General features: G+C 43.4%; 1 protein-coding gene across 1 annotated transcript in view; it reads left to right on the top strand.

Annotated features, from left to right (window-relative positions):
- The window catches only part of SPAG16 (sperm associated antigen 16), a gene marked incomplete at its 5' end in the record, with an annotated part of 402351 nt that overhangs the window by 258115 nt on the left and 125471 nt on the right, over positions 1-18765 (top strand). Inside the window, one exon of the mRNA XM_082763211.1 lies at positions 5534-5660. Coding sequence (XP_082619337.1) covers positions 5534-5660 — 127 coding nt within the window. The remainder of the gene's footprint in view (positions 1-5533; positions 5661-18765) is intronic.

Below are 18765 nucleotides of genomic sequence, written 5' to 3' on the forward strand. Positions count from 1 at the left end.
TTTTACTGCAGACTTGTAAACTTGCAGAGTCAGATGAGCAATGTTTGTTTGTATACCTAAAATATTAGAAAACCATTGATATCATGTTTGGGGCTTGTTGGTCCGTGGCTAAGCCTCCCTAGCCCCTGAGCCTTTGCTTCGCTGTTGGCAGGAGAAGAAGGAAAGAGGAAGGGAGAGAATTGCACCCTTAAACTTATCAGCTCAGTCCATACCACTGCAGGGCTCGGTCTCCTTTTACACGCTCAATTTACCGTGCACCAGACCAGAAGTGTGAGCTGTCAGGCTCCCGTGGTGATAAACCTGGATCCGGCCCTGCTCCCACCGGCACGGGCAGCAAACCTTGTGCTGCTCCCAGGAGGAACAGGACTTACACCCCTGCTCGGGGGCTTTGGCCAGCCCTCCTGGCCCCAAGGTGAACACCCTCTGATGGGAGCAGTGCCAGGAGGTGTTAGCACCTCGCCCTGCTTCCTCTCGCTGCCTACTTAAAAGGTGTCACAATTAAAATTATCTGAGTTCGCTAGCGTAGAGCGATTTCGCGTGATTTAGTAAGTCGGGAAGAGCTCCGCAAAGTGATCCTTGCCAGGGAGCTGCTGACTTACAGCTTCCTTCAGGCCGGGGGATCGCTCATTGTTTTGCAGAGCTCTCAGACTCCGAAGATTAAAATGGGCCACGAGTGCTGGCTATTAAGATAAATTACACACAGAAAGATTAAATTTATATTTTCCTTCCAAATATTTATAAACATTCAAGGAGAGCTGTGTACCTCTTCACAGAAGCAGTAGTCGCATGTACTTCAGCCCTTGGTTTTCAAAGTGTCAAACAAATGTTATCTTGAAAGCGGGCGCAAATGAATATTCAGAATGTGAAGAGACCTTCATTTTATTGAAGATGAGTAGTAATTGAGCCAAGTGGCGCATATTGACAGCATCTCGCTGGCATATATCTTTTCAGAGACAAATATACTTTACAGAGAAAGTGTCCCCACACGTCAGTGTCTTTTAAAATGTGTTATATTTAGTGAAATAATGGGTCAAGAAAAAAATGGTTGTCATAAGTGATGGTAGGTACTTTTTACTGAAATACTGGTAGTTTTACATTCTTGACATGAGTAATTGGATGTGTCATATGTGAAGCTACCTAGAAATAAAATAGGGGTCATAAAATGTAAAGACATGATAGGACGCATTTATAACAGCATAAAACAAACTGGCATTTTAATGTCTTAAGCCAGCCCCTTTGCTATGCTTGTCCATTGATCTTGGCTAGAAAAGTTCTGTGCCTCATTTAAACACGTTTTGGAGATAAAGCTGTATAATGGGGAAGCGATGGGATTTGTTTTTGTTAAAAGTATCTCCTTGTAACTGCTGCAATCCTATCACTATAACACGGTCAGAAGCTGGTCTTGTGTGACCTTACAAAACTTCCCCAGAAGCGCTGCGTCCGCGTTCGTAACAAGTGCCTTTCCGGTGTAATTTACCTTGACATTTTGCTTGATAGGGATTGCAGGTCACATGGTAGGGTGTTATTCAATAGGCATGAAAAAGGGTTTGGTTTAGTGCTCATTCAATGGATTTGAGAGTGGTTGTTGGAAAGGAAGGTGCAGCTCGAGAGCGTTTGTGCATTTAATGCCCTCCTTGGAAGCATGTCAGAAGGTGGATGGTAGAGGCCCTGATGTGAAAGTACGTGCTTGAATCTCATTAATTCCAATTGATTGTATGGGTGCTTTTAACTGCTATGCCTGAAATGTGGTTTAATACGGTACAGCAATACAATGAGTAACTCTGTCTAGTCAGTGGAACAGCATCACCCCCCATTTTTCCAATGAGAGCTCAACACAGAAACCCCAGCCTTTAAAAAAGCATCAAGGAGGCAGTGTGTGTCCTGTTTCCATAGGACTGCAGGTAATCATGTGTGTTTCTTTTTAAAAACCCATTTAAATAGCAAAAGAATTGGCCACGTGTAATCTCACTCGTCTCTCTGGTTCGCTGTGTGCCTTTGGAAAGGAGCATTAAGCTGATGCGGAGCACCGTAGGTTCTCCAGCGCTTCGCACACGGGTAGCCTTAGCAATAAATATGTACCAGGCAGCCATAAAATGTTCCCATTAGGGAGTACCAGCTGCTTCTTACTGAGTTTTAACTCTGTCAGGGTGGATGTGCAAGTACCCAGCATAAGAAATCTCCCCACTGCCTGTGTTTGTTTTTCAGTTGTTGTACAGACAACGAAATCCTGACCCAGGGCATTATTTGGCTGCTATTGCACGTTAGCGTAGGGATGGCAGAATGTTAGTACTCAGTGAAGTCTTATCTAAGTGGAAACATCTCGTATCTTGTTTTCAGTGGTTTTACTGAAAGCCCTTTTGAATTTGAATGAACCATTCTGGATTGTGATTCTCAAAAGCAAAATCTCTCAAAGAATCGAGCAAGTGCATTTTTCTCCATCATTGTTGAGCTGGTGATATCGAGAAGGGTGTGATTAATTTAAGTGCCAACGTTCATGGTGTGGGTATATGCCTAGAGCAACCTGTCTGTGTTTGTCTGAACCTGCTAGGAAAAACTGGAGAGGGTGGAATAAAGGTGCTGATTCACTGAAGGACATCATTACCTTACTGGTTGTAAGGGAAGGAAAATGGACTTTGTAGAGAAAAAGAGAACACTGAGGATAATGAGTCATGAGTCAAGATGTGCTAACTGGTGGTTTACGTTGAGACATCAGTAATAACGCAGGTAATGGACGAGGGCTGGAGTCAGTATCTGAGACCAGTTCAGAACATGACGTGCAAAATCCTGAGCTACAGAGCTGTATTTGTACCAGGACGTCATTTATTAAGGACCCGTCTCTGCATTTAAACACTGACAGAACTACAGATGCCTAAGCCACTACTCACAGATGATACTCTCTCTCTTCCCAACTGAAATTATCAGACGATGAAGCTTATATCCATGAGGCAGTGTGTTCATAAATAGGAAAAAAAAAAAAAAAAAAAAAAAGCATTAGGTAATGAATATTGCTACAGATTTATTCTAATGTAGTTCTAATGTAGATAAACTTGAGCCGTTGGATAGAAATATGAGTTCCTATGAGAAGCAGGGTGATGATCTACCCTTTAGATCAGGTTTTTTTTTTTTTTTTTTTTTTTTTTTTTTTTTTTTTTTTTTGTGGAGAAAGAACATCTAAATAAAATGTTCCCCTTTCCGACTAAAAGATAGCTTGTATACAAGACAGTCTTGCTGAAATTATATCTCAGCTGGAAGAGAAGATGAGTTTATTTTATGTAGCAGTTGGAGATTCTTAGAAATATCAGTCAGTCAGCTGCCGGAGTGGTAAATTAAATCGCGAGAGGCAGAGCTCGCTCGTCAGCACACGGGGCGCTGGAAGCGGCACGGGGAGAGACAACTGCAGGGCCGAGTGTTTGTGTTCTTGATGGAAAAATGCAAATCATTTCCTTCCCTTCTGCTCCTGTCATGGTCCATCACTTGAGTCCATTTTCACCTTGCTAAGGGATTCGGGATGGGCCTTCCTGCTTTGGCACCTAATTAATCTCTCACAAGCCTTGTCTTGCAGCCGGCCTGCCTGGGATGGCCCCTATCCTACAGCAGTGGCTCAGGAACAAAATTCCCTCCTTTTCCTTTACTTTCCTTCCTTTCTTTCCTTCTCAAGCCCCCTCAAGCAGCTGAAAGCGTGATTCTTCCCCCTGCCTTTGAAAGGGACATGTGCACATCCCGGTGTTACCAGCAAATAGCGGGACACTGTCACACCACCCTGGTAGGTCACATTGTCCTACCAGAACTGCCAGGTGCCACAAAAATGCACAGCAGGATTGTCAGAAAAATGGTTGGACACTCAAAAAGCCCTTACAGTGTAATAGGCAGGCAGAAAATCATGGGTCACTTTTGCAAAATGGCAAACCTACCCACAAATAAACCGACGTGATCCGAGATGGAAAAAGCACATTCTCTAGTGTGAAACTTTGCCATGAAACTGTGAAACAAAAAGTTATTGTATTGAAGTTAGCTTTAGTGTCATGGATCAAGTGATCATGAATATCAGATATAGTGTGCACTGAGCTTTAACAGCCGTGATACTTTATCAATAATTTAAAATGAGTCCTTGTGATAAAATAACACATGTAGTCTATATAATGGATAATACTGAGTAGTATAATGTATTATCTATAATAGAAAAACATAGATGGTGTAAAATGATACATGTAGAATCTAATATTCCTTTCAAATACATTTCCTGGATAATATTTCTACTGAGAAGCAACTTATCTCCCTCCTGCTATCTCTTCTGTGGGGACAGGCATGGTGTTCAGCTCAGCACAGCGTGCACATTTCAGTCTGTGAGAGGGAAGGGCAGTAAAATAGGGCTGAGAACTCACTTGGTTAGCTCAGCGATCTGGGAGAGTGCCCATCAAAACCCTTTAGCTCTACTGGCCTGTATCTGATCTGCAGTGGTGTTGATACAAAACCTGCAAGAGCTCCGAGAGTCTTCTGGCAACGAACAGGCAGGAGGGAAAAAAAAAATCACATCTTTAATTCCCTCTGCTGACAGCTTCCTTAATAAATATTGTAAGAAATTCTCGGTTAAGAGCCACCCAGTAATCTAATTTGCAAGCCCCAATGATATATTCAGCAGCCAGCTCAGGGGAGGTGCATTTCTACTGACAGCATCACATGAGCAGGGAATAAAATTTGGAGCTGTCACCGAAAGCTGTAGTAATTTATGATGGGTTGTTGGTTTTTATTTTTTATGACTATTTTTTTTGTCAGCTCTACAAAGAGGATAGAACTGCTACTGGCTTTACCTTGAATAGATTTTTGCTAAGTATGCACTCCTACTTGTACGTTTTCACAGGTTATAACAATACAGACACCGCAAACTGATGATGTTTTATCTCTAGCTGAAGAAATCATAGGCTGAACCCCATATCAGCATGGGTGACTGTTGTACACAACCATGCTGGGTGGAGAATGCCTGTTGATTTCAGTCCCCTTCCCATCTTGACATGCTCATGTGGACGTTACGACTTTGCCCTTCTGTTCAGTCTAAATAATCCCAGATTTGGTTGTTAACTTCTACCTTGTCCCAGCGCATCATCCGTGGGCTCTTCTCCTGCATTCCTATTAAAGGATCGTCCCTCTCTGCTGTACACACAAACAAGACAAAAAAGAAGCCAAAAAGCTTTTTGAGATCATCACCGTATAGCCACCTTTAGCTTGTTTTGAAAGAAGTGATTCTCTGTTGTCTGCAATGGGAAAAGCTTCCAGTCTTGTGTTCCAGCCAAATCAGGTTCATACGCTGATCTGAGAACGACCCATAGTGTTGTCTCAAGTTAATTCATTAAAAGGTAGGAAAACAAAACAGAACAAAAAAGCAAATAAAAACCTCTGGGATATTACTTTATGGCTGATCTGCTGGGAGAAGGCAGGATGGTAAACAGGAAGATGTGTAGAACTTGCTACTGATTAACTTGTTTCTTGCATTGTTATCCTGAATGGCAAGTGCTATATTCCTGTTATTCTTTTGCAGTGAGAGATGCAGATACACTCTGCGTGGCCATAAAGATTCGGTCAACAGCATTGAATTCCTTCCATTCTCCAACACCGTTCTCACAAGCTCTGCTGACAAGACTTTATCTCTCTGGGATGCCAGAACGGTAAGCGGCCTTTTTCTTGGTCTGTCTGGACTTCAACCCAAATGATGCCATGGTGGGTAGGAGAAAAATGAAAGCCAGCACAAAATTAAAACAGAAGGTAAGGGTGATGTAGCAGTACATTAACTCATTAACACGGCTGTTATCTACTGACCAAAATGACACCATTTAGCATTTCCTTGACATCTGAAATGCCAGGGTCCTCAAAGCACAACAAATGGACGTGCACCTAGATGGCTGAACGCACTTAGGCTTCGGTAGCGGCGGGCTCAGCAGTGGTCTGAAGTGCTGTGCACTGTGCTCTATCAGTTCAGTAGCTAGGACAGCCAAGGGTCAGTTTTGTCTGGCTTCTTTTGTAAGCGCTGGCATGTGCTTTAACTTCTGTACGAAGGAAACAGGGAAAGATAGCGTAAATATAAGATGCAGTAACATGGAAGTCTGAAATATTTATTCTTCATTTAGGAGGAATTCTCCCCAGAACTCTCTCCTGATTTCTCATGAAATATGTATGGTTTTCTCTAGAATATATCACTCTAGGCAGTTTCAAAAACTCTATCTCTTCCCTTATTCTTCTCTACCTTCATTCTTTGGTATAGGTATAAATGGATTTAGTACCTTGCAGAGAGTAATTGTCCCTGGTGCTTTGCAGACCAGTATGTAAATCCTGTTCAGGTAGAATACAAGTACAAGGCAAAAGGATTTTTTTTCTCTCTTTCATCAGAAAATTCAATAATTATTGCTGCTGTTGTGGTATTTCTCATAGATCAACCCTTGAAATTCTCCAGTTGTCTCTTGAGTAGGTAGTGCGGTCACTTTGTGTTTCCCAAACGGTGTAGAAGTACGAGATTCCAGCCCAGAGTAGAGAAAGCTGAATTCATGGGAAGGAATTGAGAGAAAAGAGGCAAAGAGCTAATGCTGTGTATTAATAGACATTGTCATCAGAGCTATACAAACACGGGATGAGAAAAACTGACATGAAAATGACAGTGGAATATTTGAGATGCTCATTAGGCAATTTCTATTTATGGATCATAGGAACAGCCTGAGTAGAAGGTCATTTAATAATAATCTTGGGCATAAAGCACAACAAGTTAAAATGAAACCAGTCAAGACTCATTATTATTAAATGCATTGGTTTGTAAGAATATTTGATATCCAAATATGAATAATTCAAAAAGAGAATACATATTGAAATACAAACAGAAGTGAAAAACTCAGTGGAAAAATGGATTTCTGCTTTGCTTTGTTTTCAATAAATCCTGCATGGAACTTTATTGTGCGAATATTTCAGTAATTTTGTGCTCATAGCAAATTAACAGCACTGTAAAAGAGTTTCTGTTTGATAAACTTAGGGCAAAAGCCTGCTCGATTTTTCTTCATCAGCACTGTTTTTCAGCGTTGGGTAATATTGCTAAGCTAGAAAAGACCTTTTATGAAAACAAAACATTGCGTGTGGCATTTTATTGTGTGTTTATTCTGTCCAATTGTGTCCCCATCCAGGGGATGAAATCTTGCAGATTTCAGATGCGTGCCCACACTGAAGCATCGCTGTAAGTGGTGGAATCGCTGTGAACATGCTATCACCCTCTAAACGCTGAATGATAGTAAATGTTCCCTCCAGAAAGATGATGAATGATTTTCTCCTGTTAATTTGGAACAGAATATTTTCTCACCTCTGTGAGATCAATTAGCATTAAGGAGTACATTTAAGGTAATTTTAATGAAACATGAAAATCATACTCCGGTTTGTTTTCTCATAAATTAGATTCATATTATTAATCACATCTTGCTCTTCAATCATTAACTTCAGTCAGCTCTTTATTATTAAAGATAATGGATGCAGAGAACTGTAAGTCAGAGCCGTGTAAGTTGAATGGACAATGAGCTCTGGATTTGGGGTAGAATGGAACATAAATCTTTGTAATTACTAAGCTGAGGCTATAATGCAGCCTTCAGACTTTGGAAATATGTGACTTTTTTCTTTTTTTTTTCTTTTTTTTTTTTTTTTTAATTTTCTTTTATTATTATTTTTTTTTTCCAGATAACATAGGGTGAGCTGTAGTGGTTAAAATGCATTTACAGCCCAATGACTGTAATTTTAAAACAAAGTTACATGTTGCCTATAGGGAAATGAAAACGCAGAAGGTATGGTATTTAGATGTTTATGGTTCTTTCCATCCATCCTGGGAGGAAAAACAGAGTTGGTGTTGGATTTGGGTAGGAACCATCCTCATGCTGTGCCAGACTTCTAGTGGATGAGATGAGATGTGTGAGGCTGAGGCTGCTGCTCATTTGTAGGGGTTTCTTGCCAGTAAGGCTGATGGTGCTTGTGCCAAGATAAGCTGTGGATTTCATGTCTCTTTATGCCAGTTTCATAGAAAGACAAGCACGTTCTGGCTTTTTACCAGAATATTTTCTTGCTGACACATCACAGCAAGCATCTCGACTCATGAATTGCAAAGGGCATCCAGTGATGAGTGTGAGAGGTGCAAATGAACATGAGACCCCCAGAGTACAGGTTCACCTGCTGGGGTTAATTCTTCGTGTGATAAGCGGTCTGCCACTCATCTGCATCTCCCCCGGTCTGATGAGTCACTTCTTGGGGCTGCGCAGGTTTGCCAGGATAACATTTGAGCCAAGCTGGATCTTTGCTCTTTCCCAGGCAGATAAAATGCCAAATATTTATACACTTAAATAATTAAATGGGGGGGGGGGGGAAAAGTGCTTTTTCATTCTGCGTGTTTGAAACTTATTGATTTAGTAACTATCTCATCTGCTTTCTGCTTTTTGAAATGTCAGGTGCTACAAGCAGATATTTCGTTTGTTAAGAAGTTGTGCACTGGCTGTTGTTTAGAAGTCAGCACTCGGTAGCAATGCCCTAAGGACTGTGTCCCACCAGGATTTGGGAAGACTTGCAGTGTATACTTCAGTATTTTATCTTTTTCTATTTGATTGCATGAAATAAGAAGTGTGTGAGATAGGGTTTGGCAGTTGTTGACTATTTTGGTCTTTACTGATGCTCAATTGCTTGTTGTTTAATATTTTAATTGTCCAGGCTATATTTCTGACTTTATGATTTCCTTTGCACTGCAGCCTGGTAATTTAAGACAAGCCTTGTTTTTCTGCCTTCCTTCTGCAGGAGACTGCTGGCACACAACACAAATGAAATGATCCCATTCCCACCCCACTATCAAACTAATCTCCCTGACATCCAAACAGGAAAGCATCAAACATGTCAGCTTTTTACTGTCTGGGTCAAAGACGACTTAAATAGGGGTAAGACAGCTCAGCAGTGGCCAAGTGTAAGTTCTAGCTCTGTGCATAAAGTTTTATCCTCGACAGTAATTTGTGGGCTGAACAGCACTATCAAAAGTTAAAAGCTCCGAGGTAGCGTGTTCTTTGATGAATAATGCAGGCACCAATCTCTGAGGAAGAAGGGAAGAACAGGATGAGATTGTGCAAAGTCCTGCCTTAAGAGTGTCAAGTAATTCCTAGTAATGTTACTTGCTCTTGTGGAGCCAGAACCCTCCTCATAGGCGAGAGTGAAATTTCAGCCTGCCCTGAGCAAAGAGGGGAGCAGGAATTCAGGCAGAGCCCCCTCCTGGGCTGGTGCAGGGGTCTCGTGTTAGATTAAAAAAAATAAATAAAAATATATTCTTACAGCCCTTTTAAAAGTTATTTCCTAATAAACTGAGGCTTCTGTCCTATAGACGCTAGCCTGTCATTTTCTGCTAACGGCTATTGAGTGTGTTAGTCAGGGTTTGGTGGAGTAAAAGCTTCCATGCAGTTAGGTCTCTGCGATACAATAGGGGAACCCAAAATAAGGCTACATCGGGCAGAAGGGGCACTGCTCCCCGCAGCTGTCCGGCATCTCTTTCCCAGGGGTCCTCTGCTCTTCCACAGTGTGGCTGGAGGTGGGGATGGAAGGGTGATGGCTGGCACTGCCTGCTCTTGGCTTTCTGTCATCTACCCCACGGACTTTTAGATCCTGACATGAGCTGTCTGGGAGTTTGAAGCAGTAGCTTAAATCCCCAGTACTTGGGGTGGTGGTATTTGTGGTTTTACAGTCTCACCAAAGGCATCAGAGGTGAGGCACACAGATCATTTAAGGACAGTGGCTGTTTAATAGGGCTTTTCACACCGTCTCCTACCTGAGAATAGATATACCAGCTTTCGAGCTCTCTGCTAAGGCTGCCAGCTGTGGTGTGGCATTAAAACGATGCGAGCTAGCTGCTCACATGTTTCTTATGGATGCAGAATAACCACAAGGATGCTGATCTTAAGCTCAGGTGTTGCAGACTTTCCCTTCACGACACAGCCTGTGCGTCCCCCGCGTGATGCCTGGGGCACAGCACTGCCCTGCTGGTGCAGCCGGATTGCGTCCCATCGCCTGCTCCCCATCGGCCTCTTCCTTCGATAACCTTTATTTGTTCTCCTCATGAAATACAGGCTATCTTTTAGACCTCTGATTTGTCGGTATTTATTTTGTCAGGCTTTAGTTAGCTCTGAATTGGTAGTTCCCTAAAACAACCTATCCCGTCTTTCATTTTCCCAGTGAAATACAAGCTGTCTTTTAGACTGGTTGTTTTACAACATAGATTTTGGCAGAACATTTTTATTTTTTTTTCCATTTGTAGGGGTGCTGCCTATCTGTGGGGGGACCTTAATGCCTGTGTTCATTGGGCATTCACTGGCCAAATTCAGGAGCAGTTTCCGAGTGTTTTAAGGATCAGGCGTGGAGAAGTCAGGGGAGTTATCTGGAAATCCAGTCTGGTAGTCTTTACATTTTTTGGCCTAGTGCAGTTGATTTATCCCTGAGTAAACACCTTGGACACAAAATTATCAGTCAGAATATCCTCAGGGTATTGGGTTTGTCACTTTTATTTGAGCCCTTTTGAACTCCAGAGGAATGAATTCAAGAGCCGAGTGCGTATACGGGATGGGTCATTTAAAAAACTGTTGACAGGCAGTATGTGGTTCAAGTCAATCCTCTTCAAAAGTGGGTCAAAATTGAAGTTGTCACTACTGAAGATGAAGAGTTCTTCCGTGAGAAACTGAAATCTCTCAGTGTAGTCGAATTATTTTGCTTTGAGTAAGGGACGCGCAAGGATAGGCCCAGTTCCTGGCACGCAGCGTAACAAATTGTGTGTTCCTGATTTTGTTCTGTGTGTTTGTAAATAATGGGTTCATATTTTACAGCTCCCTGTCTTAATATGAAAAGGAGTTTATGAGTCACAGTAAAATATGAAATGAAGAACAAATAGGTATGAATATGGATTATGTTTTCTCCAAAAAGTACTACCAGAGAAAAGTAAAACTGGAAGAGGGTTGTGGGATAGCAGTTTGGATGCCTGCATAGTGACTTAGTGCTTGTTCAAAACCAAAAATATGGCTGAGGAAAAGTGTCTTGATTTCTTTCTAATCCTGAAAAATGATTGGAAAAAAACATGGTATGGTCACTGTCATTTTAAAAAATGCTGCATTCTGATTTTCCTCCAAAAATATTGTCCCTCAGACTGGAACGGGGACTCTGCCTGTCTGTCTTAGCCTTCCATTACTGACTCGTCCCTCCTTTTTCTTGCCCAAATCAAACCATCGAATCCAAAGTTTTTCTAGGTGTATAATCAGTTGATCTCATGGGCTTTTTTCCTTGTTAAACTAGGTTTAAATGAGGCTCTAAACATTTTAGATCAGACGAGTTACCTTGTTCTGCAAAGCTCCAGGTGAATTAGCGGCTCTTAAGAGGTTATAATTACTGTTTTATTAAGCTGTTCCTGTTCATTGACATGCCTGCTCCTGTCCGTTGGACGTTTGGGTCCTCTTGCCAGCTGGAAGGCAGCCCCATTTAATGCCTTGTCTTCCTGTGCCTTGTCTCCATGACGTAGAAAAGCGATGCTCTTGCTTCATTTCAAGGAGATGCCTAGGAGAAGACGAGACAGGTCCGTAAGTTAAAGGCTAATACCCAGCTTGCCTCCTAATTCACGTGAAATTTGTAAATGGCTTTATCTTGGCAGGGATGTAGTTATTTGGTTCAGTGGAAGTGATGCCTTTCCATTGTGATGTGTGCAGTCATTTAAGCTGCTGCCGGAGGAGTCCTCTGCAGCCTGAATGCTTTGGTCCTGTATGGCCACGGGTTCCCCAGGGGCTCTGCCTGAGTTTCCTGCTGCTGCTGCTGGAAATGCCCTTGCATCCTTCAGGCACTGCTTCTGGCAGTGTAGCCCGTTCTGGTTTTAACTCACCGTGTGTCTTAGAGGGAGTCTTGGCTCCCTGCTCCTGTCGTTGCTTTTCCCAAAGGGAAGGATCCTCTGGCCCTTCTCCAGCAGGTGCCAGTGGCACCCACCTGTGAAGTCCTGCTCACTGCCAAGCTCACAGACTCGTAGCACCCTGACAGGTCAGTGCAGCTGCCCGGCCCCTCTGCAAGCTTTTGTGCCTCTCACCAAAGCTGCAGGTGGGCTGGAAGGCTCTCTGTCCTTGGAGGATACAGTAGGATGCTCCAGCAGGGTAGCACTGCCTTTTAGCTCCTCATAGCTTCCCAGACAGGGGGTTGCTGCTTGCCTAGGTGTTCTGGAGCAATGCAGCTGCCTGAAACATGCAGTTCTCAGCTGCATCGCAGCTCCGTGGGATGCTTCACTCGTGTGCTGTAAACCTGCACGGGCAGGCAGTGAGGAGACGGCGGGGCGGAGGGGGCTGCTCGCCCGCTGCTGCTTGAATCGGATCTCACCGGCTGTAAAATTAGAGTGGATCAATTTTCAGTCGCCGCTGGTTCTCTTAGAATATTAGTAGCAATTAGAGAGCTATAAATAGGTAAATTTAAAATTTGTGAAGTCGTAGCCAGGGGAGAAGTCTGGCTATAGATTTCAGTAAACACTTAACTAGAGGCGTGCGGTACAGGAGCAGGCTCTGCTGGAGCGTGCGGCGCGATGGCATTTGGTGTGTCCCTGATTATTTAGAAATGAAGTGAGAGGAGGAGGCTGCATTCCCGTCTGGGCAGCAAATAGATTGACCTGGATCTGAACTTCTTACCAACCACCTGTGGACATCTCTAATGCGTGCCCATGATATATTGCAGTAAGGAGGAATTTAATTTTTATGTCACCAATGTCACTTTGAAACAAAAGGAGAGTAAAGTTCTTTCAGAGGCTTTGGGAAAGGCCTGGCTGCAGAATAACATTTGCATTGACTTCTTGGTCCTAAAACTCTAATTAAATTATTGATTATGAAGCTGGCTGCTTTCTTAATAGTTCCTAATGTAACAATTAAAGCAAAGTAAGTAATTAAAAATGAAAAGATCAGTCTGCAAAGTACAATCTTCAAAAGGTCATTTTCAACCTAATCGCCTTTTGGAAAGAGGCAAGAATAAAACAAATGAGTCATTAGTAAAAAAGCAATTTGGTGTGTGTATGTGTGTAATAATGTTCTTAGCAGATTACCACTGGCCACGCAATACCTAAATTAATTAAAAATAATAGCTAAATTTACTTAGAAGGTATTATATTAACACCCCTCTTCTCAGATCGGGCTCCGTTGTGCTCCTGCTCTGGGCAGCTCGTAACCAAGGCAGACACCAGCAGCTTCAGCCCAAGAGAGCACCACATTGCAGTGCAACCATTCTGGTGTTATTTAACATCACAAGCAATGTTTTGTGCTACTGTCCTGGTTTCAGTTAGCACAGAATTAATTTTCTTCCTAGTAGCTGGTGGAATGCTGTGTTTTGGCTTAGAATGAGAAGAGTGCTGATAACACCCCGATGCTTTAATTGTTGCAGAGCAGTGCTTATACTAAGCCAAGGACATCTCAGCCTTTGCTCTGTCCTGCCAACGGGCAGGCTGGGGGGTGCAGTAAGAGCTGGGAGGGGACAGACCCAGGACAGGTGACCCAAACTGGCCAAAGGGGTATTCCATACCATCTGACGTCATGCTAAACAATATATAGGGGTGGCTAGCCGGGGGGAGGGGGCCGGACTGCTCGGGGTTAGGCTGGGCATCGGTCAGCGGGTGGTGAGCAATTGCATTGTGCATCACTTGTTTGTACATACTATTATTACTTTCGTATTATCACCATTGTATCATCATTATTATTATTGTTATTATTATTTTTGTTATTTTTTTTTCCTGTCTTATTAAACTGTCTTTATCTCAACTCACGGGCTTCACTTTCCATTTCTCTCCCCCGTCCCAGAGAGGGAGGGGGGAGGGTGAGCGAACGGCTGCATGGTGTTTAGCTGCCGGTCAGGTTAAACCACGACAGCTACACAGACAGTTTGTTAGCAACTTTTTTGTAAGCAGGAGAGGGAAGGAGAAATGTGCTGAGGTCAGTGAGGTGGCCCCTGGGTGTTTCTAGACGTGAAATGTAGCAGGGAAGGGAGCACAAAGGTGTTTGCCAGAAAATGTTCAAAGCACTGGTTAGCACCATCGCCTTTGACAGGGCAGAAGTGAGAGGTGACGCTGGAGGATTTAAGAACCAGTAAAGTTTAGAATTTATGAGTGAAAAGCAGTCGGTAGTAAGCAAGGCAGGCAGCCAGGCATTGTTTGCCTGCCCCTGAAGGCAGAGCTGCTGCATTTTGTACTGGTGGTGTTCTGTGCCCACGGCTTTTCATGCAGCACTCATGATGTTACACGCAGTAAAATCTCCTTTTGCATCATCTCTGAGATTTAGCTATCGTGTCCTGACAAGCCAGGGAAGGAAACAGATTTGAGATGAACGCTCTATTACAAATGCTGCAACCTCTGCCACAGATGTTTTGAGGTAAAATGCCAAACTTTAAAGCATGGATGCCAAAGTTTGCAAAGCAACTGAGTGCCATATTCAGCACCTCCCGTGCCTGTACATAATGCATGTGGCAGTGCACAGGGCCATTCGCTAAACCAGAATTCAGATAAGCAAGTACAGCAAAGAAATAAACGTGTCGGGTGTCTAGGAGCTGTCTAATGTGGTGAGCTTTATAGACGTTTGGGGAACTGACCTCCCACATTACTGTGCACAGTAACATACTTCCTCTACACCCTTCCTCTAGACGGCAGTTGTGCTGCTCGCTTCACTTAGGTTCTGCTTCAACACGTTTGCTCAGAATCCTGCTCTTGACAAGGCAGTAGGGGGAAAAATTACCATGCCATTCAGATCGTATGAGAAATGGATACATCTGTTAGTCTTTTAAGCTAAAGGCGTTGCGTCTGAAATGGTCTTTTCTTTCTGCAATTAACTGTGGAGTTTTCTTTCTGCACGTAGTAACTGAAGAGAGCAGGTTACAGACACGAGTTCTTTATGAAAGGTCCTCTTTGGGGATCAGTGCTTCTGCCTGCACACCTACTGCTCTGCCATGTTCTGGTGAAGAAGTGGTATGGGTAGGTTGTGAACCTTCCCTTTATCTGCATTCCCCAAGAGCTGTTTTTATGTGCTACAGAGCACAGAGCTGCTGGTCTCTCACATTGAAGTACGGTGTCTGGACACGCTCATCTGCACTAAACATGCTATAATGGGGTTTTGCTTTGCACATTCAAAGATTACATTAAATTAGTACTACAAGCATGAGCTGCTTTATATCACAACTGTAATCTACCATCCCATCCCAGACACAACTGTGTGAACTTGTTTAAGGAGGCTGATGACCTGGTGAATGTGGCTACACATTCTCAAAAAAATCTGTTAACAACAAAAAAAAAGCAAACATGAAAAAAAAAAGCAAACATGAAAAAAACAACCAAACCTTAGAAATCACTTTGCCTTCTCCTAACAATAATATTGCGAAGTAAGTAGTATATTTTCAATAAACAGCTTTCCACTTTGGTAAATAGTGAATCAAAATGTTGGTGTTTACCCAGCCTGCAGTCCATCTGTTGCTTTGTATAGATCGCTCCTTTCTAACCGCTCCTGCCGGTGTGCAGATTTACTCCATTCTGGTTCTGCACAACCTCAGTGGGTGGCTTCTTTAGACTCCCTGTTCACACCCCACTGCTAGAACAGAAAAAGAGAGCCTGGCTGAGAAAAGCTCGAACTGTAAACAGGCAAGCCTTTGGGATGAGTTCAGCTGTGTGTTTTTTATTGAAAGACTGGAACCTCAGAGCTTGCAACATATTGGCTAAAAAGAGATTTTCTTGCTGTTTCAAATCAAAATGAAGTAGTCCGTTTTCGACCAAGAATAGTCTTGCAAAATGGCTGAGAGGGTCCTGAGTTCTGGAGAAAAAGTTCTAGGCTGTCAAAAAATGCTTTGAGTAGGATGTTCCATGCAGCATTGATGGATAGTGAAAGTTTGCAATGGTAATTCATACTTCAAACATTTTGCCTGATAGAAATTTTGTAGTATATATGTTGAATGTACAGAGAACTGGCACATGAGCAGAGGTTTACAACAGCATTATGCTCTGATGCCCCCAGGGCAACAGCATGGAGAGGGCTTGTTCACATTTTATGGTCCAAGCCTAGCGTGCAACTCTTTGGTTATAATCGAATTTCAGCTTCCATATTTATAAGTGCAATAAACAGCCAAGGACATTTTGTATTAAAAGGTGTCGTGGTTTGTCGAATATGAAAATGATACAAAATTGGGGAGATGCTTCTTTTTTTCCTCATCTGATCAGGAATTTGTTTATGCATAGTATCTGTATCACCTCACCTCTTCCCTGTCTCCCCTTTCTCTCTTTCTTGTTCATCTAACCTGTGATTGAAAAGCCATATTAAAAGGTAAGGGTCTTGCTATTTTATAGTGTGCTGCCCTGATAATGTAAAGGTGATTCAGCCAAAGTCCTAAAGTGAGCGATTGGAGTGGAGGAGCGATGACACAGCACCGTTGTACAGCTCCACTGCAGACTGCTCCACTAGACCTCCCTGATGGGACTTTGTGCTGCTGGTGCAAGTAGGACTGTGCATTCTCTCGTTGTCTTGCAGCTGAGCTGATGTGATGGTGTAGCTGCCAAAGTGCCAGAACGAGCAGCAACCTGCTGCCTGGAGGGCTGCCTGTGTACCCAGAGAACCCCAAGCATCCCCACTTTGCAGCAATGAGTAAGTCGTTGCTAGGTATGTGCTGTCATTTATGTGAGGCAGCTAAGAGAGATCTCTCTGTGTCACCATGCCAGGCTGGGCTTTCCCACCAACAGGACGGTATTCCAGTCAGTGCTGTGAGTTATGGCCTTGTTCTCCTTAGCAGCCAGCTTCCCTTGCAGCACGGCGTTTGCCCAGGCTCTCTTATGTGGAGGCAGGCCTCAGAGCGTGGTGGCGTCACGTGGAATTGCCTCTGTACGCTGTCTTCTCCTGTGCTTAATGGTGTCGTCCTTGTTTTCTCAGAACAATTAGGCAGACCTCAAGGATGCACGTTTATCAAAGCAGTCAGCACGCCATTCCTCAGCCCCGCCGTAAATCCCCCGTCGCACAGAGTCTCCCACGCCAAATCCAATTGCGAGCGCACTAATCCCAGCACAAACGCTGCGTTGGGATGCTTTGTGTCCCTTGTTCCTGGCAGCCTGCACTCTGTCAGCTCCCATTCAGGAGCACGGTCTCAGAGCCCATCTTAATTGTGATTCAGGTGATTTCAGAGCCAGGGCAGAAAAACAAGCTTCGGCAGCAGCATTGTTGTCTCTCAAGTTGAGATTTCTGGCACTAGTTCGCTGCAGCACTATTGAAATTAATTGTTTCAGGACCGAAAGTGTCCTGGCACAAGGACAGGAGGAATGAGGCACTGCCAAAAAGGTAGCACCAGTTGCTCCCCCGAGAACTGACTGTTCCTGCACCACTCAGCGTGGCTCTCAGGACAGAGGGGATTTACTGGTAAACACTGGTTTTATAGTTTATTTAGCTTTCCATCTTCTCTAAAAATAAATATGTAATTATTGCGTTCCTGTTTTTCGTCTTCTGTGGCTCAAGCCCAGCTTCCCTGTCTCCAAGTGCGTTTCAGGCCAGTGTTTTGCAAATGATAGTATTTTGCATGCCAGTCCCTTACTCAGCTGATTGTTTCTTTCCCCTCTCTCTCCTCCAAAATGCTTTATAGAGAAGCAATAATCTTTCAAAAAGAAGACATTTATCACATGCAGATTGGAAACACTGGGACAAAACTGATAGGCAAGAGGCAGAATTTAGCAACGTAGCCTTTGTACATAATCTTTCCCTGCTGGTGACTGGAATAAATATCAGTGGTCCAATTTTCCACCGTGAACAAGCCCAGCACAGGAAAAGAGATGCTCAGTGATGTATGCTGATACAACTGTGCCCCAGCCCCACTTTTTATTTAAATCCTTTCTGTTTTCTATTTGGTTTGTGCAAAAGCAGCAAGGAGTTGCTTTAGCCAGAAGCACTGGAAGAACAGGTGAGGTCAGGGGCAGAGTGAGTCCAGTGGCACCTCTGGGACATCTCGAGACCTGTCCAGCCCTGCTGGCACAGCAGCCTCCAGGGAGTTTCATCCTGGGGAAAAACTGTGTAAAATATTTGAATAATTTTGGTTTAGGGATCTGTTTTTTGGTGGATTTGGTCCCATCTAAAATCTTCCCTTTCCAAATCTGAAAAATGGATTTTGCAAGACCTGCTGTGGATTTGCTGAGCAGTCCCGTTTTTGCTTCCCTTCTAATCACGTTATTAAAAATTAGCCCTTTGTCAGCTCCTCTCTGAATAATGCAGAGCATCACGTCTCAGATTCCCCTGCCGTGGAGCGCCGTGACCCGTGGTGGAGGCGTTGAGTTGGATACGGCCAGGAATGTGCAGGGCTGGTGCTGGTGCTGGCCCACGGGGGGCTGCTTTTCCCCGAGCACATCGATCCCAAGGGGCTCTTGCTTTCTGAGACCTGGTACAGAGCATCTCGGGAGTGGGAGGGGGTTATTTCAGAAGAGTAATTGTCTTACTTTAAATAGAACAGCATTACTGTGCCTAGGAAAGAACTTCTTCCTGAAGTTCTTTTGTTATTACTTTTTTTTTTTATTCTTTTTTAATCCAGAATCTACTCTTTTCTGGAGTAAAGATGCACATATCTTGTTACCAAGATTTTATTTTCAATTTAGAGCCAGGTATTAACCAGTGGAGTGTGCCTTGCTATAAATGAGCTGTCATTGCGCACACACCTGTAAGTTAAGAAGTGTGTCTGAGAGTGTGCGGGGAGTATGAGTATGCACATTTTTCTAGATTGGTTTTG

Source organism: Aythya marila, assembly GCF_965140915.1.
Source record: "Aythya marila genome assembly, chromosome: 6".
Lineage (NCBI taxonomy): Eukaryota > Metazoa > Chordata > Aves > Anseriformes > Anatidae > Aythya > Aythya marila.